We start from the raw sequence: 23745 nt of genomic DNA on the forward strand, positions 1-23745 counted from the left end.
AAAATCCTAAAAAAAAAAAGACGCTATACCCAAACAAACAGATTTCATTTTCAGGTTTGGAATTTCAAAATTTCAGACTTTCCGAAATGAACCCTGACTATATGATAAAATGTTTCCAGGAAAATTTGGAAAACGAAGTTTCTGATTTACGGGATTAGCGTAAAAAAACTGATTAGCATCACAACACCATGTTAGCATGCTGCTAACTGACCTTGTAGATGCCCTGATTGCAGCCGTTGTAGGTGCTCTCCATGGTGTAGCTGCGTAAGACACCCATCTCCCTCCAGACCACCACACGTGCCGTCGACGCCCGCGACTTCTCCACCAAAAAATTACAGCTGTTGAAGGAGAACGCCGGAGCGATTCGGTCCAGAGTTTTAGCGATCGTCTGAAAAACGAAAAAAAAGAAATATTTTCTAGCTTAATTAGAAAAAAAATGTTCTGTGATCAGTGTTTAAGGTTCTGAGAACAATGACCTGAAGGTTGTGAGGTCAAATCCCAAGACTAACCTACTTTGCATTTCTACAGTAGCTGTAAACACACTCAGGATTTTGTCTTTCATGCTCTTTAGGTTTCACAGCGAGGAGCTCCAGATGGTTGATCTTACACACTTTTCACTCTGCAAACAGGAAGTGAGTGTATAAACACCACCATACGCCCTGCTCTGCCAATCAGCACACAACACGAACAGCAGCACAATCATTCCGCTCTCCGGCGTCTCCCATCCGTCACTTTCTCATCTGACATCTCGCAGAAGCTCTCAGAACAGAAACTTCACGAGTTCTTTTAGCCGCAGCTCATAAATCATCCACAGCTGGGCAGCAGGAACATCTGCTGAGCTTCACCAACGGCTGTCACCACAAAACCTCTTTTTCTGTTTGTCTGTGATGTTGATAGCACAGTGGTGGATAAAGAACAGAGATACGAGTAGATGAAGGAGACTGAGGAGGTCTCCGCCTGCACAACCCACACATTCCTGATTCCTGATTGGCCGAAAAATAACCTGGTCTTTTGAGCTAAAACAACAGCCATTAAGAGCAAAATTCCTGATAAAGTTGTTTTTTAAATTTAAAACTTTTCGCAGGTCTGCTACCACGTTCAGCTAACATTACCTAGCTAATTAACATTACCTAAAACACCAGGTTACTGATGTACACAGTGTTGTTCCGGTTGTTCTTGTGGTTGTTGTTGATGTAAGTGTAGTTCTTATTATGATTATTATGTTATTATTGTGTTTGCTGTTATCGTTGTTGTTGACATAAGTGTGATTGTTGTAGTTGTTATGGTAGTTATTATGGTTGATGTGGTTGTTAATGTGGCTGTTGTTATGGTAGTCGTTGATGTGAGTGTAATTATTATGGTAGCCGCAGTTGTTGTTGGTGTGGTTGTTACTGTGGCTCATGTTGTGGTTGTTATGGTGGTTGTTGTTGCTGTTGCTGTGGTTGTTATTGTTGTTGGATTTGATGTGGTTGTTATGGTGGTTGATGTTATTGTGTTTGTGGTTGTTGTTGTTGTATTTGTTGTGGTCATTATGGTGGTGGTTGTTGCTGTTGCTGTGGTTGTTATTGTTGTGGTTGTTATGGTGGCTGATGTTATTATGTTTGTGGTTGTTGTTGTTGTTGTTGTTGTATTCGTTGTGGTCGTTATGGTGGTGGTTGTTGCTGTTGCTGTGGTTGTTATTGTTGTTGGATTTGTTGTGGTTGTTATGGTGGCTGATGTTATTGTGTTTGTGGTTGTTGTTGTTGTTGTATTTGTTGTGGTTGTTATGGTGGTGGTTGTTGCTGTTGCTGTGGTTGTTATTGTTGTTGGATTTGATGTGGTTGTTATGGTGGTTGATGTTATGGTGTTTGTGGTTGTTATGATGGTCATTTTTGTTACTGTGGTTATTATTATAGCTCTTGTTGTTGTTGTTTTTGATGTAAGTGTATTTGTTGTTGTGGTTGTTGTTATTGTAGTTGATGGTGTTATGTTTGTTGGTATAAATATAGTGGTTGTTTTCATGGTTCCTATTATTGAAAATGCTGTTGTGGTTGTTACTGTGGTTGTGTTTGTTGTAATATTCGTTGTTTGATGTAGTCGGTATTGGTCTCGTGTTGTTGTGTTGTGATATTTGTTATTGTTATGTTTGTTGTTGTTGTTGTGTTGTTGTAATTACCCTGTATCCAGGATCCTCTTTAAGTGAAGTGGTGTTAATCGGAGAGCCGGACTGCCACAGCGTCTCCTTCACACTGCAACCGTACAGAAACACATTCTTCTTCCTCGAGTGACCGTGATAATCACAGAACACCTGAGACAGAGAGAGAGACAGAGAGACAGAGAGAGAGAGACGTGGAGACAGTGTGTGTGAGAGAGAGAGACAGAGAGAGAGAGAGAGAGAGAGAGAGAGAGAGAGACAGAGAGAGAGAGAGATGTGGAGACAGTGTGTGTGAGAGAGAGACAGAGAGAGAGAGAGAGAGAGAGAGAGAGAGACGTGGAGACAGTGTGTGTGAGAGAGAGAGACAGAGAGAGAGAGAGAGAGAGAGAGAGAGAGAGACGTGGAGACAGTGTGTGTGAGAGAGAGAGAGAGAGAGAGAGAGAGAGAGAGAGAGAGACGTGGAGACAGTGTGTGTGAGAGAGAGAGTCACAGAGACATGGAGATAGAGAAAGAGAGAGACATGGAGTTAGATAGATAGATAGAGAGTGTGTATGTGAGAGAGAGAGACAGAGAGAGAGGTAGACATGGAGAGAGAGAGACAGAGAGAGAGGTAGACATGGAGAGAGAGAGACAGAGAGAGAGGTAGACATGGAGAGAGAGAGTGTGTGTGTGAGTATGAGAGAGAGAGAGGGACAGAGAAAGAGAAAGAGAGAGACATGGAGAAAGTGTGTGTGAGAAAGAGAGACAGAGAGAGAGAGACATGGAGATAGAGAGAGAGACATTGAGAAAGAGAAAGAGAGAGACATGGAGAAAGTGTGTGTGTGTGAGACAGAGAGAGTGTGAGAGAGAGCAAGAGAGAGAAAGAGACATGGAGATAGAGATAGAGGGAGAGAGATAGAGGGAGAAAGATAGAGGGAGATAGAGAGAGACATGGAGACAGTGTGTATGAAAGTGTATGTGTGTGTGTGTGTGTGTGTGTGTGTGTGAGACAAAGAGAGTGTGTGATAGAGAGAGAGAGACAGAGCAAGAGACATGGAGATAGATAGATAGATAGATAGATAGATAGATAGATAGATAGATAGATAGATAGATAGATAGACGTGGAGAGTGTGTGAGAGAGAGACATGAAGAGAGAGAGAGAGAGAGAGAGAGATTTGATTTCACAATTACGTTATTGGAACAAAGCCTCTTCAAACATTTGGATCATTTTACAGTGACAGAATAAGTGAAAAATAATTAAAATGAAAAACTTTCAATAAAGCGTTAATCATACTCATTAGTTTCTAAAAATTAACATCAATAAAAATTCTTCACTTAACCCTATTTTTAAAAACTGATACATCATCTTGTCCTGATTTCTCCTCTATCTGGTTCTTCCTGGTAATATAAACAGCATCCTTTGGACTGTAAAATAAATAAATAAATAAATAAAATCTTCCTTTTAAAAAAAAAATAAAAAATACTGAAGGAATCAAACAAAGCACTTAAAAGGTCAAACGGAGGGTTGCGTCGATTACGGAACATAAAACACTGAAAAATGGTCTCGCCTTCCAAACAAAAAGGACATTTATCAAAATACAAAAGCATACAAGAGCATTTACGGCAAAAGCCCCACGAAGGCTTCTCCACTGCAGATGTTTTTTTGTTAATGGTGGTTTATAAAGTGCTCTTCCAGACAGGTTTAGTTTCTCTCCATACTGTATCAGTTTTATTAGTTTGTCCAATTACTTTCACAATACATTTATATAAAACCTTCCCTCCTACCGAACAAAAATCAATGTCTTCATTAACTCAACAGAGGACCAGTAAAAAAAAAGGACTTATCTAAAGCAGGTGTAATCTCAAGATCTGGAAAAAGATCTTTATTTATTAGATCTTTATTATTGAAATCCCTGCACCAAACTCCTCCAAGAGTGCGTTCTCCTCGAAGGTTAAAATCAAAGCTAGCTTATCAAGAAACTTCCTAGCAAAACATATTTATCTAATTCCTAGAAGGGTAGCGACTTTTTCAGAAGTTGATGTAGATCATATCTGATTCATTTATGATATTTTTTCAACTTTTTAAAAAGTTTTCCATGACATAATAAATCCATTAGTGCAGGAATGTCTTCTCCCGAGACATCAAACCGAGCTCCGGACACAACCAGCGGAGAGAAGCTGCTGGTTCTATTCACTGACTGAAGAAACCCTGAACTTTGGTAATAGAAAGGAATTCCATTAAAATTCAACCTTAAGCTAAATCCAGTCTCATATCACCCACTTTTCTTAAAATACTTAGCACCAACATTCTCCACACAAGTGAATAAGGTCCCATTAAAAGTTCCTGGATATATTGGAGATGATATTTGGCTCCTCTGCTGGTGAGATTAACTAGACCTTGGCCTCCTTCCTCCTTGGGCAAAGACAGAATGCTTTGTGGAGTCCAGTGGTACTTCTTATCCCAAAAAAAACGTCCATCACTTCTCTCTGAATATTTGCAAGAAGTCCATCTGGAGGATCTACACAAGCAAGTCTACGCCATAGCGAAGATGCCACAAGATTATTAATTCCATTACCGTTTCCATTTTCCCAAATGTCCTTTTACTTTCTCAAGTAGACCTTCCCAATTTTTCTTAAAAATTTTCATTTCCCAAATAGACGCCAAGGTATTTTAACCCAGAGCAGTCCTCCAGGCAGACTGAGAAGATCACCATTCCAGCTTCCCACTGATAAGGCTTCACTTTTCCTCCAATTAACCCTAGCAGAGGAAATACGTCTAAAATCACGTACAATCTTTTCCAACTTATTAACATCATCATTTTCATTTATAAAACAATAACATCATCGGCATCACAAGCGGAAAGATAAAAAGAATCGTTACAGCCAGGAAAAGCCAGACCTTTTAAATGAGTTTGTAATTTATGAAATAAAGTCTCTATGGCTGTAGAGAACGCAACATGGCAGACATGGCACATCCCTCTAACCCCCTCTGAACTTTGAACAGATCACATTAATCTTAAGAACACTCTCGATGTTACGGTACATAGCTTTAATATTTGATATAGATTAAGGACTAATTCCAAAAGCTTCTAGAGTAAATACAGATGTTCAACTCAACTCGGTCAAAAGCGTTCTCCTGATCGAGAGAAATCAGACTGGTGTTAATTCTAATTCTAAAAAGTTTAGAAGCATCCAAAACATCCTTAATGAAAACAATATTATCAAAAATAGAGCTATTGGGAATATAATAAAACAGATCAAACTGTATCAACTGGCCCATGATGTTGCCTCGTCTTATGGCCTTGGACAAAATTTTAAACTCGGACCACAAAAGTGAAACAGGACACCAAATGCTGATACTCTGAAGATTTTTGGGTACCAAAGTGATGACTGCTCTTCTACAGCTGAGTGGCAGGAGCTCTCCTTTCAAACCGTCATGAAGAACTGTCAGTAGATCCGCTCCAATGACGGGCCATAGAGTCTTGTAAAACTCAACAGGTAACCCATCAATCGCAGGAGATTTACCTTCATAAATCCCCATCACGGCAGGATAAAGCTCTCGTAATCACAAAGTCTGTTCTAGCTCCTTATTAGACTCTTCATCCACATTTGGCAAGCTGTCGAAAAACTCATCAGTAGCTGTATCCTGTCCCCTGTTCCACCAATTCACATTTATAAAGATCTGAACAGAACTCTACAGGTATATCAGCAGATCACTGTAGCTGAGCGTAAAGAGTGAAGTGAGTGAAGCTGCTCTGGCCGTTTTTCATTTCCGAATTAAAAAATCATTTTGAAAGGGCATCCATTTGGGCAACAGCCTTGAGCTCTGACTCCCACCAGGTCTCCCAGCATAGCTTTTTTTTTTCTTTAAATCATCAACATGCGTCTTATTTTTTGTAGATGTTATTAAGTCCTGCAAAACATCTCTATCAGTCTCTAAAGTCTTCACTGACTGGGTTATATCTCGAGTAACATTCAGAGTATACTTCTGACAAATAATCTTTAATTAGAACTTTCCCACAATCCCATCACTGCTGTAATGAGCCATGAAGATGTTTTTGTTGTTTAAAATTGTTCCAAAAGAAAGTGAAAGTATCTATAAAATGATTATCATTTAACAGTGATGTATTAAAAAGCCAATCAGCACTCTTATATTTTACAAACTTAGCAATCACACTACACAGAACTAAACTGCGATCAGAAATCCCCACTGGGACAATTTTACAAAACTTAAAAAAAAGTTTCCGCTGATATTGAACACTATAAACTCTATCACTCAGGCCAAAGAGGTGGAATGATCTCTACTATGAGCCCAAGTGAAGTGTCTGACACTTCAGTGTGTATTTCTCCATATATATCACACAGATCATGAGTTTCAGTCAGTTCTTCTCAAAGACCCCTACGAGAAGCAGCGTGTGGCTCTATATGATTCCTATCCAACTTGTCATTAACAGTACACTTGAAATCTCCACCTAGAAATAACAACTCTTCTGTATTTAAATCTTTCAACCAATTTTATTAAAGAATAATATCCTTTCCGAACCCTGTGTAGGTGCAGAGATGTTAATAAGCACCATCTGAAACATGGCTTTAATCTTTAAACAAACACTCACCAACTAGTTCATCCACCTCACAAGATAAAGCTAAAGAGTTTTTAGAAACTAAAATGGCGACACCCCACTAATGGAAGATTTATGACCTATAACAATCTGCCTGTTCCATTCCCTCTTCCAATCCACCTCATTTTTAATATCACTATGTGTTTCTCACAGGAACATAACATCAATCTGTTTTTGTTTAATAAACATTCTTTTATGAATATCTCTAGCACCATTTAAGGTAAGAGTTCTGATTTTAAAATTAGTCATATTAGTTTTAGGGACCAACAAAATGGCAATGAGAACATCTACCAATGTAACTGGTTTTGGCTTCATCGTCTTTGATCATTTTTTTTTTCTTAAGTTTGTTTATAAATTTCCTGAGACGTTAAACTTCTACATCCTGAAAAGCTCCCTCTTTCATTAGATATCTTACCTCACTGATAAACTGTTTACAGTCAGGAAAAAATCTTCAACCTGCACTCTGTTCAGTCTCTTCGTCTCCTGCAAACATTTGCTAATGTCTTCAGCTTCATACAGACAGACTAAGTTCTGTCTTTGTGAACATATAGACAAGTGTAAACACTGAGACACGTCTGAGTCAGAAGCCATACTCGCGGTACCAACATCATGTTTTCTAACTTCCTTAAGAGCCTTGCCACAGCTCTTTTCTTTCTCTTAACAGGAATTTTGAAGACAGGTTGTGTTTCCTTCTCATCATCATCATCATCATCATCATCTCAACATCTGCCACTGCGAAATCTCTCTGAATATGTTTAACCTGCTCAACAGATTCAGAGAGATTCAGTTTTACTAGACTCAGCTACAAGCTCTGTCTCACCGGTTTCATTCTACAGCTGCAGCTGGTCCATCCTCAACGGCTTCGATCACCGCTGCACCGGCAACAGCCGTGTCACCCGCGATGTCAGCCGGAGGAGGAGCCGAATCGACTTGTTCTGTGCTTGTGTTTGCGCCGTCCATTTTATCAGGACAAGCGCGAACAAGACGACCGATTTTCCCACAACTACAACATTTAACTGCAGTATCAGAAGATGCAAACACTGTGTAGTCAAAGCCATCGATTCTGAACTTAAAAACCATATCAAGCTCATCAACTCATCAAGTCCATTTTTCAGAAGCATGAAAACTTCTTCTGAATGACACTAGATGCTTCACTAACGGCCACTTACACTCTCCAAACTACTTTACCATAGCGTGACAATTCTCACTCAAGGATTTCATCTTTTACGAACAGAGGAACGTTAGACAGTATCATTTTAGAAGGGCTACTCTGGACGACATCGTTTACCTTTTCAACAGAATTCAGAAGAAGAATAATTGAATTGTTCATCTGTGAGTCTGAAACAATATTACCATGACCCACAATCTCCCCCACCGCAGACAGCACTGCTCCACACTAACGCCACGTTTACTCCATGACACTCATTGCGCTCGGGTTTGTCATGCCTTCCAGTGAAACGCTGGCTGCAGACTTTAAATCCTTAGAAAATATTCAAAACAAATAAATCAAGAACATATAAAACACACGCAAAAAAAGATAGATAAAGTTTGAGCACAAGTACAAGCCACAATCAACTATCACTCACACTCACTACGCTCCACCCACTCCCAGCATGCACCCAGAGAGAGCGAGAGAGAGACAGAGAGAGAGAGAGAGAGAGAGAGAGAGAGAGAGAGAGAGAGAGACATGAAGAGAGAGAGAGAGAGAGGCATGGGGAAATGAGAGAGATGGAGAGAGAGAGAGAGAGAGAGAGAGAGGCATGGGGAAATGAGAGAGATGGAGAGAGAGAGAGAGAGAGACAGAGAGAGAAAGAGGCATGGGGAAATGAGAGAGATGGAGAGAGAGATAGAGGCATGGGGAAAGAGAGAGAGATGGAGAGAGAGATGGATAGAGAGAATTTGAATTTACAAAAGACCTTTATTGCAATCACTAAAACACACAATATTATAAAACACTGTCCTATTAAAAAACAAAATAATATGATAAAAAATAAAATCAAGGATCATGAATTGTGTGTGTGTGTGTTTGTGTGTGTGTACACAATAAACACAAGTTATTAATATTTGTGCATGATCGTACTGTTTGTATTATTATTGACAGTATCATGGCATTGACACTAATCACGTACCCTAAACTCAAAGTAAACTGTGTGTGTGTGTGTGTGTGTGTGTGTATGTGTGTGTGTGTGTGTGTGTATGTGAGAGCACTCATGCAAATCCAATTTGTTATGACAAATAAAAATACACACTGTAGAAATGACGAGGTTTAAGGAGTGTGAGACGGCGTCTGACACCGTGACTCTAACAGGAAGCTGTGGAGGCTAATCTGCGCGCTCGGTGTTTATTAGCCACGCGTCAAACTGCTAGCTTTTACATTTTAATGACGCGTCAATGACCGGAATAATTACACAATTAGCATTCTAACAAACTCGACTTAAAGGAGCAGTGTGGCCAAAAAATTTCCCTTTAACCCGAATCAGCTGAGATCTGAGATCACTTTACACCGCGCTGCTGTTGAGTTCTGCACTCTGATTGGTCAGAAAGTGTTGATTAATTCTCTATAACAGCAGCTCTGACAGCAGCGCAGGTTTATATTAATGCGCTCGTTCTGATACGTTATCGTTTCTATAGCAACAGCTCCTTCTCCACGTAAACAAATTTAAAATATTACTGATATTGCGAAGTTTTCTGTAAAGAGACGTTTATTTATTTAATCTGGAATTTATGGAAGGAGTCTCCAGTGTCAGAGGTAAAGCTGTAATTTTTCTGATATCTTCAGGACAGAGGAGTTTATGCTTTTTGCAGTTTCTTGTTAACATGACAATCTGCGTAAATATTTTTGTCTTATTAACTTAAAGAGAGTGAAAAAGAGAAGCTGGTGAGGGAACAACTGTTTGTAGCTGCTATAACGTAAGTGACAACAGGAACTCACTTGTTTCACAGAACGGATATAATGTATGACGTGTCATTCTTTACTGAATAAAAAAAAATTTAATTGTAGGTAGATTGCTGTGGTATAAGAGGAATAAAACACTTAAATAATCAGTCGCTCAGTGGTGACTGTAACTCCACCATAAAGTGCGTGAAACAGTCGTTTACACGCGTGTTGGTGTGTTTCTTTTTATGACTCCGTGATATTTACAGCTTAAATGTCAAAATGTCAAGAGCAGCAATTACATTCAATCTGAGAACAACCTGAATCTCTCTCTCTCTCTCTCTCTCACACACACACACACACACACACACGATGACCAAAATGGCCTCCATTCCACAAAAACACTTTTATAAATCCAATTTAATTATCTACGATTATAAAAGTTCAGATCAGACGTGAGTTTAGTGCGTGAGTTCAGTCAAGATGTGTTATATCAGTATTTACATGGGGAAAGTTTCTCGTATTCAGAATCGGGTTACGCACGTAGATTTTCAGCACTCCGCATTCAGATTATTCTCAATCCTATTAGAACATTGTATTATTTTGCGTTTTTTTTTTTTTTTAATCATGCTCTGACTTTAATGAAGCCATGAGACACTAAATCGAGGTCATGAAATCATGTGTAACTGATTTTCTCACGCTTTTAATTCACTGTTTTGATTTGTAGAATGAATAAAATAATAATGCCAATACGTTCTCCTGATAAAAAAAAACAAAAAAAAACGTGCGTACAGTTCGGACACTGATTTTAATTTTGCTGTTGCAGCTACAGTCGCATGTCGTAGAGTAAAATCTTTGATTGCGAGTTGAGATCCGCGGGTTTAATGTGACGTTTGAGAGCAACGATGAAGTTCTGGGATTAAAATCTCAGTGTGAGCGCTGCTACAACACTTGATTAAAAATCCACCAATAAGAGGACGGCATAGAATTACGCAAAGCTCACAGGACAGCTACGTTAGACGAAACGTTAGACGAAACGTTAGACGAAACTTAAACGAAAGAAGAGCGGTTTGTTGAAATATGGCAGCAGAGAAAACGTTTCTATAACGTCTGATCACAGTTCTATGACGACTGGAGAAAAAGGGGCGTGGCTTGGAAAGAAATAGAGGTTGATATCATGACGAAGTGAAACAACAGTCAAAGAGGCGTGTAGGCTTTAGATAAACTCCGCCTCCTTGTGCGTAACACACACACACACACACACACACACACACACACACAGGCCTCACCAGCGGGGTTTTGCCGATGCTGCAGAGGTAATACAGCAGTCCTTTAGTGTGATAGATGGTGGGACTGAGGACGGGACTCGGCTTCAGCCACTGACGGTTCAGATCATCAGCGCTGAGAGAGCAACGGTGGCTAAACGAATAAAAAAAGAAAAAATAACCTTGAGTGACCTTGAGTTTTTATTATTATTATTATTATTATTATAAAAATCACTTCTGGTCCTTATACTCTGAGCTAAATCTGGACAAAATGTATGGTTTTTTCTTTCTTCTTGCTTTAGAAGAGTATAGAAAGGAAGAATAAGAAGGGATACAAAAACAAAAGAAAGAAAGAAAGAAAGAAAGAAAGTGAAGGAAGCAAAGAAAGAAAGAAAGAAAGAAAGAAAGGAGCAAAGAAAGAAAGAACAGGGGAGAACAAAGAAGTAACAAACAACAGAAAAGGAAAAAAAGAAAAGAAAGAAAGAAGGAACAGAACAGAAACAGAAGTAATGAACGAACAAAAGAAAGGAAGAAAGAAAGAAAGAAAGAAAGAAAGAAAGAAAGAAATGCTCATTTCCTGCCTCTAACACATCCATAGTGTCGTGGATCATCATGGTTCATTCCATGGCAGTAGAGGGAGACTGTCTCATCCTGACACACACACACACACTCACTCACACACTCCACACACACACACACACTCCACACTCACTCACTCACTCACTCACACACACACACACTCCACACACACACACACACATTCACACTCACTTATACACACACACTTTAGGTAGTTCAGTAGTTCAGTTTACTCCTGTGCTCACGGCGACCTGCAGTTTAAGGGCCGAATTGGTTTTTGTCGCCTGCTTTAATGAGGTTACAAACTCGCTCCCCTCTGCAGTCTCCAGCGACCAGGACGTGCAAAACAAACAGCGTTTAGTCGAGCGAGGGATAAAAAGAGGAAGAGAAGAGAATGAAGGAGTACGCTGAAGACACTGAACACCAGGAAAGGAAATTTAAGAAAGGTTAAAAAAAAGTAGAGAAAATTCTAGAAAAAGAAGACACAATGAGTCTCATTTATCAGTTTTATAGTAAAGTTGTGTGTAAATGTTTTAGTGAACAAATAAAATGAAAGATTCTCTCCAGATTTACAAATGCTTACTGACTGATTGATTGATTGCACATTTACATTTAACCACGCCCTCAAAACTCCATAAAAGGCAAAAAGACCTGAAAATGACAAAATGGCAGCTAAAAGAGTGAAAAAGCGCCTCCTAAGAACAGCGTGCGCTAAATCGTCCAGTAACGCAGCTCAGCCACTGCAGCGCCTCAGCAGCTACCACAGACATACACTAACTCCTCCTCCTTTTATTACTTTTGTTCTAATTAAATGGCTGGTTTCATTTATCTTAATTATGTATTTGTTTTGGAATCACTTTCTTCCAAGTCATTTATAGAGTTTTTCACAAAATGTTCATTAAATTGGTGTGGAACTGATTTAAACCTGACAGCGTAATGTGTTTTTATAAACACAGGAACTCATCGACTCGTATACTAGCGAGTTTCCTTACGCAAATTTACACAAACTCGGAGTGAAATGTTTGCAGCTAACAGGTTTTTCATGAACACCACATTTCTTACGTACATTCTCCTGTGAATGAGGCCCAATATGAGAGAAGAGAAGAGAAGAGAAGAGAAGAGAAGAGAAGAGAAGAGAAATAAGGGGAAAAAGAAGACACTTGAAGAAGTAAATAAAAATGTGAAGTAAAGGAGAAATGAAATGAAGGAGAGAAAATTCAAGAAAAGAAAATTAAAAAGATGATCTTGAAAAACACATGAAGGTAAAAAGAAATGAGAACCGAAAGTTAGAGAAACAAAGAGAGGCGGATAATAAACAATTAAACAAAAGAGAAGAAGAAGAAATAGAAAAAATACAGAAGGAGGAATAAGAGAACAATAGAGAGATACAGAGAGAAACCGGAGAAGAAAAGAGGAGAGGACAGAAGAAAAAAACAAAACAAAGAGAAAAATGACAAGAGAAAATTAAGGAACTGAAAACAAAGAAAATAAAAAGTGAAAGCACAAACTGAAACTTTGAAATAAAAAACAACTCAAGGTCGAATTAAAAATAAAGCAACAATTAAAATCAGGGTTGTGTAGTTACAGATGCACGAGCTTCATTAGCAGCTTTAATCAGTAACCAGAGGCCTTTATGAGACTTTAATGATGGAGAACATTGTGTGTCAATCATTCTGTGTGTGTATGTGTGTGTGTGTGTGTGTGTGTGTTAGGCATTGTTCAAAAGTAGACAACATAAAAAGTTTCTGCTTAATGACAGTGGATCTCACTGTTAATGACAGATTATTCTATATGGTCCGAGTCTTAATTAGTCTCAGTCTAAAGAGCTCTGAGTCTTAATTAGTTCCTTTCTATTCTTTCTGACTCTTAATTAGTCGCAGTCTATAGAGATCTGTCTCTTGGTTAGTCCCAGTCTAAAAGGCTGTCAGTTTCAATTAATCCCAGTCTTTAGGGTTATGACTCTTGGTTAGACTCGTGGTTGGACTCTTATTGAGTCCCAATTATAGACTCAGACTCTGAGTCTTAATTAGTCTCAGTCTATAGGGCTTTGAGTCTTAATTAGTCTCAGTCTATAGGGCTCTGACTCTTAATTAGTCTCAGTCTATAGGGCTCTGACTCTTAATTAGTCTCAGTCTATAGGGCTCTGAGTCTTAATTAGTCTCAGTCTAAAGAGCTCTGACTCTTAATTCGTCTCAGTCTATAGGGCTCTGAGTCTTAATTAGTCTCAGTCTATAGGGCTCTGAGTCTTAATTAGTCTCAGTCTATAGGGCTCTGAGTCTTAATTAGTCTCAGTCTATAGGGCTCTGAGTCTTAATTAGTCTCAGTCTATAGGGCTCTGAGTCTTAATTAGTCTCAGTCTATAGGGCTCTGACTCTTAATTCGTCTCAGTCTATAGGGCTCTGACTCTTAATTAGTCTCAGTCTATAGGGCTCTGACTCTTAATTCGTCTCAGTCTATAGGGCTCTGAGTCTTAATTAGTCTCAGTCTATAGGGCTCTGAGTCTTAATTAGTCTCAGTCTATAGGGCTCTGAGTCTTAATTAGTCTCAGTCTATAGGGCTCTGAGTCTTAATTAGTCTCAGTCTATAGGGCTCTGACTCTTAATTAGTCTCAGTCTATAGGGCTCTGACTCTTAATTAGTCTCAGTCTATAGGGCTCTGACTCTTAATTAGTCTCAGTCTATAGGGCTCTGAGTCTTAATTAGTCTCAGTCTATAGGGCTCTGAGTCTTAATTAGTCTCAGTCTATAGGGTTCTGAGTTTTAATTAGTCTCAGTCTATAGGGCTCTGAGTCTTAATTAGTCTCAGTCTATAGGGCCCTGAGTCTTAATTAGTCTCAGTCTAAAGAGCGCTGAGTCTTAATTAGTCTCAGTCTATAGGGCGCTGAATCTTAATTAGTCTCAGTCTATTGGGCTCTGAGTCTTAATTAGTCCCAGTCTATAGGGCTCTGAGTCTTAATTAGTTCCTTTCTATAGGGCTCTGAGTATTGGTTAGGCACAGTCTAAAAGGCTGTCAGTCTTAATTAATCCCAGTATTTAGGGCTATGACTCTCGGTTAATCCCAGTCTATAGAGATCTGACTCTTAATTAGTCCCAGTCTATAGGGCTCTGAGTCTTCATTAATCTCAGTCTGTAGGGCTCTGAGTATCTTAATTAGCCTCAATCTATAGGGCTCTGACTCTTAATTAGTTCCAGTCTATATGGTCCGGGTCTTAATTAGTTCCAGTCTATAGGGCTCTGACTCTTAATTAGTTCCTTTCTATAGGGCTCTGACTCTTTGTTAGTCCCAGTCTATAGAGATCTGACTCTTAATTAATCCCAGTCTTTAGGGCTCTGACTCTCGGTTAATCCCAGTCTATAGGGCTTTTCCCAGTCTATAGGGTTCGTCAAAACTTATGGCACCTTCTTGAGTAATATAATTTAACTAAAATAGCAGTAGTTTTTGATAAATAATGAAATAATATACAAAGCTTTTTTGACCCTGTTGAACATTGCTAGAAGGTACTGGTAAACATTCGTATCTCTAATTACCTATCCATCTTTTAACATTAACTCAACATCTGATACCACGCTGTAATATGTTCTCGTGCTGTTATGTTTTCACTCCAGCTGTAATAAGGCCAACTGAATATTTCATTGTGCTGTAAAACCATATGACATGATGTATGACTCTATAAAACTGAATTAACGTAATGAAAATTTGAATACTCATTACAAAGCGAGCATAAATCAGGGCTCAGACTCTCAAAACCAATCTTGCTTATTGGAAATCGCATCGCTGCCTACACACCCTTTATATTTGCCTCATTTTTCCATAACTGCTCAGCCAAACGAGAGGAATATTAAAGCGCCTCCTGAGTTTCTCTCCTTTGTCAGATAAATGATTTTCCTAGCAGGAACGAATAAGCAAACATCTGAATATTCAAAACAAAACCAATTTCAGTCTCCCTTACATACAGGTGATAAAGCAGCAACTGCCTGGCCATGTGGAGAAAATAAACTCTCCATCAGCCCTCCTGTCACAAAGAGTTCTTAAAAAGAGAACGAAAATAAACAGAGAAAAAGAGTGGAGTAGAGATGAATAAAATAAGGCAGGACGAATTATAAAGAAAGGAGAGCAAGGAATGGAATATATATAAAGAAGAGAGTAAGCAAGACAGTGTGTGCCCATGAGAGAAGGATAAAGAAAGGCATGTGGGAAGGAATGGAGAAATTATTTACACCTAGGGGAAAGTGGAGAACCCTGAGGAAATGCCATGCAGATAGTAACTCGAGCTCTGGATAGAACCGGGGGCCCTGGAGCTGTAACACTGCAGCAACTACTGCTGTACAACCATGCCACAAAGCTTACATTTGTTTGATGAATGACACCAGGAACTACAAGAACCAGGAAAACTAAGTATTTAGAGAAAGGAACCAGGAAAACCACAGCTATGAAGTAGAAGAACCAGAGAAACTAGCATTAAAAAAGGACTAGGGAAATTAGGTGCTAAGACAACAAATAAAACTACAGCTTGGGACTAGGAGAACCAGGAAACTACAGCTAGGAACTAGGGGATCCAAAAAAAATACAATTAGGAACTAGGAGAACCAGGGCTAGAAATAAGGGAAACTAAGAAACTAAAACTGTGAACTAGAAGATCTAGGGAAAAATAAATAAATTATAGCTAGGAGCTTGAAGACCTAAGGAGTTTGGAAACCCAGAGCTAGGGGCTAAGAAAAGAGCTAGGAGAACCAGTCTAAATAGGAGCTATAAGAACAACCAGAACCCAGAGCCATGTATTATGATATCTTGGAAATTTAGGAAACTAACCATAGGAAGCAGGAGAACTTGGGAAATTAAGTAATTAGAGCTAGGAACTGAAGGAGCTAGGTAAACTAAAAGCTAGGGAAAACAGGAAAATTACAGCGAGGACATAGGGGAACCATGGATACTACAGCCAGGAGCAAGGAGAACCAAGGAAATTGCAGCTAAGAACTACAGAACTAGGGAAACTACAGGAGGAAACTAGGAGAACCAGGGAAACTACAGGAATGAACTAGGAGAACTTGGGAAACTACAGGAAGGAACTAGGAGAACCAGGGAAAACACAGGGAGAAACTAGGAGAACCAGGGAAACTACAGGGAGAAACTAGGAGAACCAGGGAAACTACAGGGAGAAACTAGGAGAACCAGGGAAACTACAGGAAGGAACTAGGAGAACCAGGGAAACTACAGGAAGGGACTAGGAGAACCAGGGAAAATACAGGAAGGAACTAGAAGATCCAGGGAAAATACAGGAAGGAACTAGGAGAACCAGGGAAAATATGGGAAGAAACTAGGAGAACCAGGGAAAATACAGGAAGGAACTTGGAGAACCAAGGAAACTACAGGAAGGAACTAGGAGATCCAGGGAAACTACAGGAAGAAACTAGGGGATCCAGGGAAAATACAGGAAGAAACTAGGGGATCCAGGGAAAATACGGGAAGAAACTAGGAGAACCAGGGAAAATACGGGAAGGAACTTGGAGATCCAGGGAAAATACAGGAAGGAACTAGGAGAACCAGGGAAAATACAGGGAGAAACTAGGAGAACCAGGGAAACTACAGGAAGGAACTTGGAGAACCAGGGAAAATACAGGAAGGAACTTGGAGATCCAGGGAAAATACAGGAAGGAACTAGGAGATCCAGGGAAAATACGGGAAGAAACTAGGAGAACCAGGGAAAATACAGGGAGAAACTAGAAGAACCAGGGAAACTACAGAAAGGAACTTGGAGAACCAGGGAAACAACAGGAAGAGACTAGGAGATCCAGGGAAACTACAGGAAGAGACTAGGAGAACCAGGGAAACTACAGGAAGAGACTAGGAGAACCAGGGAAACTACAGGGAGAAACTAGGAGAACCAGGGAAAATACAGGAAGGAACTAGGAGAACCAAGGAAACTAGGAGATTCAGGGAAACTACAGGAAGAGACTAGGAGATCCAGGGAAACTACAGGAAAAAACTAGGAGATCCAGGGAAACTACAGGAAGAGACTAGGAGAACCAAGGAAACTAGGAGAACCAGGGAAACTACAGGAAGAAACTAGGAGAACCAGGGAAACTACAGCCAGGAACTCCAGAGCTAAATTAAAGTAGCACGCCTTGACAACTAGCATGTCTTGGCTGATCGATTACATTCATGAGGAACTTTTTTAAAGCCTCTAAAGCTTTGAAAAATGATATGCATGGTTTGTGAGGAGGAATTTCAGATATATTTCAGTCTTGTCTTAAATAATACATCCATATCAAGTAAAATATATTACATTTTGATGAATTATGAAATGGAAAGTGTGCAGTGAGCTCACTCTGTTATTCCTTTCTCAATCGTTCCTCGTTTAAAGATCCAGATTAGCTAAAAACACGTTCATATTTTAGTGAAATATCAGTAAAATTATATTTGCAGCAGCACTGTTTCACAGCCTGGAGTGTCTGAGCGTCCTCTCACTTTATCACGCTCTGAAGGATCGCCGTCGTTTCTGTGAAATATGAAATGTGTAATGCAATAACGAGTCCTTATTGTTGAAGCAAATTGAAGTGGGATGCAGTTAGCCAAATGGAGCTGCGGATGAATTGCTGCTACTGATTCTGAGTGACAGGGTGTCTTTTCTTCATCTCAGGACAGGAGACGGTAATAACCCGAGACGCTTTGTTAACATTTCACTCAGTCTGTACAGAACCTTTCACTTAAACATTTAATATTCCTGATGCTAATTTTGGCTACTATCATTAAAAAGATATTATAATAGACACGACGAGCATAAATCAGCAGCTAAAGGTAACGTAATACTCCACTAAATGACGCTAATGTGATAAACAAAAACAGCATTTTAACGAAATAAGAATTGCGTTCAGGACCTTACATGTCATCATACAACTAGATGATAACTTTTAGCACCCTGTACACATGACATTTGTTTGTAGCATCATGACTCATATGATTATTAGCTTAGCTAAAAATGGATCCGAATTAGACTATTATCTGCTGAATAAATAATGTAGCTAGCTAGCTGTCTAAATCTAACTAGCATGACTCGTTAGTTTAATAGCTTAGCTAAAAACGCATCCCGAACTAGATTATCATTTGCTGGATAAATAATGTAGCTAGCTGTTTAAATATAACTAGCATGACTCGTTAATTTAATAGCTTAGCTAAAAATGGATCCCAAACTAGATTATTATTTGCAGAATAAATAATGTAGCTAGCTGTCTAAATCTAACTAGCATGACTCACTAGTTTAATAGCTTAACTAAAACCAGATCCCGAACTAGATTATTATTTGCCAAATAAATAATGTAGCTAGCTGTTTAAATATAACTAGCATGGCTTGTTAATTTAATAGCTTAGCTAAAAATGGATCCCAAACTAGATTATTATTTGCAGAATAAATAATGTAGCTAGCTGAGGATGGTTTCCCTTTTGAGCCTGGTTCTTCTCAAGGTTTCTTCCTCATATCATCTCGGGGAGTTTTTCCTCACCACCGTCGCCACTGGCTCGCTCATTAGGGATAAATTCAAATATTTACAATATATTTTTGTGAATCCATTTATTTCTGTAAAGCTGCTTTGTGACAATGTCCATTGTTAAAAGCGCTATACAAATAAAATTGAATTGAATTGAATTGTTTAAATATAACTAGCATGACTCGTTAGTTTAATAGCTTAGCTAAAAACGCATCCCGAACTAGATTATCATTTGCTGAATAAATAATGTAGCTAGCTGTTTAAATATAACTAGCATGACTCGTTAATTTAATAGCTTAGCTAAAAATGGATCCCAAACTAGATTATTATTTGCAGAATAAATAATGTAGCTAGCTGTCTAAATCTAACTAGCATGACTCACTAGTTTAATAGCTTAACTAAAACCAGATCCCGAACTAGATTATTATTTGCCAAATAAATAATGTAGCTAGCTGTTTAAATATAACTAGCATGGCTTGTTAATTTAATAGCTTAGCTAAAAACGGATCCCGAACTAGATTATTATTTGACAAATAAATAATGTAGCTAGCTGAGGATGGTTTCCCATTTGAGTCTGGTTCCTCTCAAGGTTTCTTCCTTATATCATCTCGGGGAGTTTTTCCTCACCACCGTCGCCACTGGCTCGCTCATTAGGGATAAATTCAAATATTTACAATATATTTTTGTGAATCCATTTATTTCTGTAAAGCTGCTTTGTGCTTTTTAAAATTGAATTAAATTGAATTGTTTAAATCTAACTAGCATGACTCGTTAGTTTAATAGCTTAGCTAAAAACGGATCCCGAACTAGATTATTATTTGCAGAATAAATAATGTAGCTAACTAGCTGTCTAAATCTAACTAGCATGACTCACTAGCATGTTAGCATTAGTGGCTAGTAAGGTTGTGATACAAATAGTTCATTTTAACCATTGCAATTTATTTAACACAAATACAACTCACATTAGCTCACATTATTCACTCATTTGTACGAAAAAATAAGTAAGAATGCACACCTACACACCTGTGTGTGTGTGTGTGTGTGTGTGTGTGTGTGAGATCCAGCGTTCTGTGTAAATATGCATGAGTTGAACTGTGCCAAATACTTCAGGGGGCACTTTTATTTTTCACCCCACCATCTCTGCTAAAAACCCACCTCATGAATCATTCACCATGTTTTTGAGAGCTTTGGCTTTTTTGTTATTTTTTAAAAACTGTTTGTGAACAATAACCATGCAGTTAGAGGAAAGAATGATGCCGTCAATCAGACGTGAATAAATTACAAAAAAGAAAACACACACACAATTCTGTTTTTTTTCCTGTTTCTTTTTCAGCAGGGAACTTTGTAATGGGCATCTTTAAAGAGAAGCAGATGAACTTTAAGCAGTATAATTATTTAAATGAAGTTACCTAAGGCAAAATTAAATATGCAATATGATAATGAACTTAACTTAAAGCAGCATGAATATTCATATCGCAGTTCTTTTAAACCGCCTCGATTTGTGGAAGAAATTAACAATTCATGAATGTATTAAATGTAAAATATTAAATACTCAGTGTTACAGTATGATGTGTTTATACCAGAGCAATTATTTCAAATGAAATTAAGCTAAACCAGAGTATTTGAATATGTGAACAGAAATTAGCATGATTATTGATTATTGAAGCTGATTGGTTGTTATTGGTTTTAGCTAACCTACTCGACCTCAGGAGTTACACCACTTAGTTTCTAGATTTTCAGTTTATGGCTCTAATGTTCATGCTACTTTCCTGGTTCTCCCAGTTTCTCCCTGGAGCTTCGCTAATCCTCATAGTTCCTATCTATAGTATCTTTAGTTTCCATAGTTCCTAGCTGGAGATACCTTGGATCTCATAGTTCCTAGTTCTACTTTCCCTGGTTCTTCTAGTTCCTAGCTGGAGTTTCCTTGGATCTCATAGTTTCTAGCTCTACTTTCCCTGATTCTTCTAGTTCCTAGATCGAGTTTCCTTGGATCTCATAGTTCCGAGTTCCACTTTCCCTGGTTCTTCTAGTTCCTAGCTGGAGTTTCCTTAGATCTCATACTTCCTAGCTCTACTTTCCCTGGTTCTTCTAGTTCCTAGCTGGTGTTTTCTTGGATCTCATACTTCCTAGCTCTACTTTCCCTGATTCTTCTAGTTCCTAGATCAAGTTTCCTTGGATCTCATAGCTCCAAGTTCCACTTTCCCTGGTTCTTCTAGTTCCTAGCTGGAGTTTCCTTAGATCTCATAGTTCCTAGCTCTACTTTCCCTGGTTCTTCTAGTTCCTAGCTGGAGTTTCCTTGGATCTCATACTTCCTAGCTCTACTTTCCCTGGTTCTTCTAGTTCCTAGCTGAAGTTTTCTTAGATCTCATAGTTCCTAGTGCTACTTTCCCTGGTTCTTCTAGTTCCTAGCTAGAGTTTTCTTAGATCTCATAGTTCCTAGCTCTACTTTCCCTGGTTCTTCTAGTTCCTAGCTGGAGTTTCCTTGGACCTTATAGTTCCTAGCTCTACTTTCTCTTGTTCTTCTAGTTCCTAGCTGGAGTTTCTTCAGACCTCCTAGTTTCTAGCTGCAATTTTTCTGCTTTTCCTAGTCCCTAGCTGGAGTTTCCATAATTTCCTTTCTCCCTAGATGTAGTTTATCTGGTTCTCCTAGTCCTAGTCCATCTTCTAGACCATCTCTGTACTGTCTTTGGTTTGCCTACTTCCTAGATGTAATTTTCCCAGTGCTTATAGTCCTTTCTGTAGTCTACATAACTACATCCTCCTACATCCTAGCTGTGATTTCTCTGGTTCTCCTAGTTCCTAGCTGTAGCTTCCCTAACCAACCTAGTTACTAGCTAGAACTTCCCTGGTTCTCCAAATTCCTAGCTGGAACTTCTGTGGCCCTCCAAGTTTATAGCTGTAGTTTCCCTGCTTCTTCTAGTTCCTATCTGGCACTTCCTTGGTTCTCCAAGTTCCTAGCTGTAATTTCCCTGGTTCTCCAAGTTTCTAGATGTCATTTACCTAGTTCTCCTACCTCCTAGCTCTAATGTCCCTGGTTCTCCTACTTCCTAGTAAGTTTAAGTTAGCTAAAATGGTGAAATGCTGTTAGTTGCAATTGTTAGACGTTGTAAAACATGCTCTTTGTGCTTTACTATTATATTCAGGTGGAAGGTTTTTACCTTCTTTATGAGTTATTTACTTCCCAGAACTGAGTATATCATCATGACGCAGCATTAAGAGTGAAACACGAAGACTTTCAGAAATCTGAAGCCCAGGAGCCGAAGTGAATCCATCATATTAGAGATGACAGTTTAATCTGAAGTCTTCAGTGCACTTTCGGCTGGTGCTCAACTGATCACTGTTTCACTCCAAGATCTTATAAAGCAGCAGACTGAGACGTCACTTCTTACTCACTGACTCGGCTCAATCACACACTCGCACAGCTTTCGCATATTTTATCTAGGTATGTTCCTGTACATAGTGTTTCTGTATTCATGGCCAACTGCGTGTCTTTTCCACAGTCCAAAAGGACACTGTGCCCAGATGTTTGAACTTATTTTGGAAACCAGTTCTCCTGTCTCTATATCTCATTTGATTGATCTGATTTTTTTTCCTACTACAAAATAAAACAAAAATAAGTGAAGTTTGGTGATTCTAGTTACAGCACCTAATTTGCCATATTGTCCACAACATACAATTTGAATAGATATTATGAATATCGAGAATATGAGATCTCGTAACCCTGTACACTCCTGTAGTCATCACCTGAGAGCAGCTGGTGGAGTGTTTGACCTTCAGTGACTGTAGTTTGTTCTTTTTGACATTTTTTTTTTCTAGAGAAGAAGAGCAATATCTGAACTCTCAAATATACAGAGTGTCCCAAATGTCTCCATACATAGGGGAAATTATAAAACACATTTTAGCAAAATGTCTTCCAAAAATGTTCATATTTGGTTTATATTATATATATATTTTTTTTTTTTCAGATAGCCTTTAAGAATGTCTTTGACAAAAGAAGAAGGTCCTGAAATCAGTCTCATGGCTGGATCAGGAAGCTGTCGCAAGGTTGCGATGGACTTTAACACGAAACATGGCGAGTACATCACACACCACACTGTCGCCAAACTTATTAACAAATTCAAAAAGACCAAAAGTGTTGCAGATTAACCAAGAAGTGGACGTCCATGAACATCCACCGACGAAGGCTCAACCGACATGGTGCTGGAATACACAGTGTCCTGTGTGTGGAGACTTTTGGGACGCCCTGTAGATTAAAATCCAGTCTTTGTTGCTAGAATGAAATTATGCTCTCGACATCAGCATGTTCCTGACTGGAATATGGAATATTTCAGATAAAACTTGTCCAGTGTTACAGGATGGATTTCAATGCACTTCCATTTTCCACATCCCCTTGGATAAATCCTGTCTTAAGTGCCATCCTAAAAGAATTGCTGGGTGAGAAATAAAATGCTAACAATTTTCCCTCCTATCGTAAAACGTAGACATGATCGTGCCTGAAGATCTCTCCTTTAGTTTTGCTTTGGAGCTACGAAGCTAATGTAGCTAACAGTAATGGAGGTATATGAAGATCCCGAATAATGATTGCTAAACTGCGTGTGTAAGTAGCGGATGTTTTTGTACGCGTAAAACGTGGCCATGTTGTGGGTGATTTACAAAGAATACTTGCGTGAATTGTATCACATGCAAAGTCGTTATGTAAACATGTAAACAATATGCAAATTAGAGGATTTTGAGTTTGTTAATTGTGTTTCATTCAACAATTAAAAAGGCTACATCTCTACTAGGAGCACAATAGATCACATAAAGCCAGCAGA

General features: G+C 38.8%; 1 protein-coding gene across 3 annotated transcripts in view; it reads right to left on the bottom strand.

Moving 5' to 3' along the window:
- Window positions 1-23745, bottom strand: part of LOC113546615 (cytosolic carboxypeptidase 4) — a 142727-nt gene that overhangs the window by 33414 nt on the left and 85568 nt on the right. For all 3 annotated transcript variants that reach the window (XM_034305588.2, XM_034305589.2, XM_034305590.2), the window contains 3 exons: window positions 10897-11026; window positions 2156-2287; window positions 212-388 (listed from right to left, as the gene is read on the bottom strand). In XM_034305588.2, the coding sequence (XP_034161479.2) occupies window positions 212-388; window positions 2156-2287; window positions 10897-11026 (439 nt within the window). The remainder of the gene's footprint in view (window positions 1-211; window positions 389-2155; window positions 2288-10896; window positions 11027-23745) is intronic.

This window comes from Pangasianodon hypophthalmus, chromosome 7, assembly GCF_027358585.1.
Source record: "Pangasianodon hypophthalmus isolate fPanHyp1 chromosome 7, fPanHyp1.pri, whole genome shotgun sequence".
Lineage (NCBI taxonomy): Eukaryota > Metazoa > Chordata > Actinopteri > Siluriformes > Pangasiidae > Pangasianodon > Pangasianodon hypophthalmus.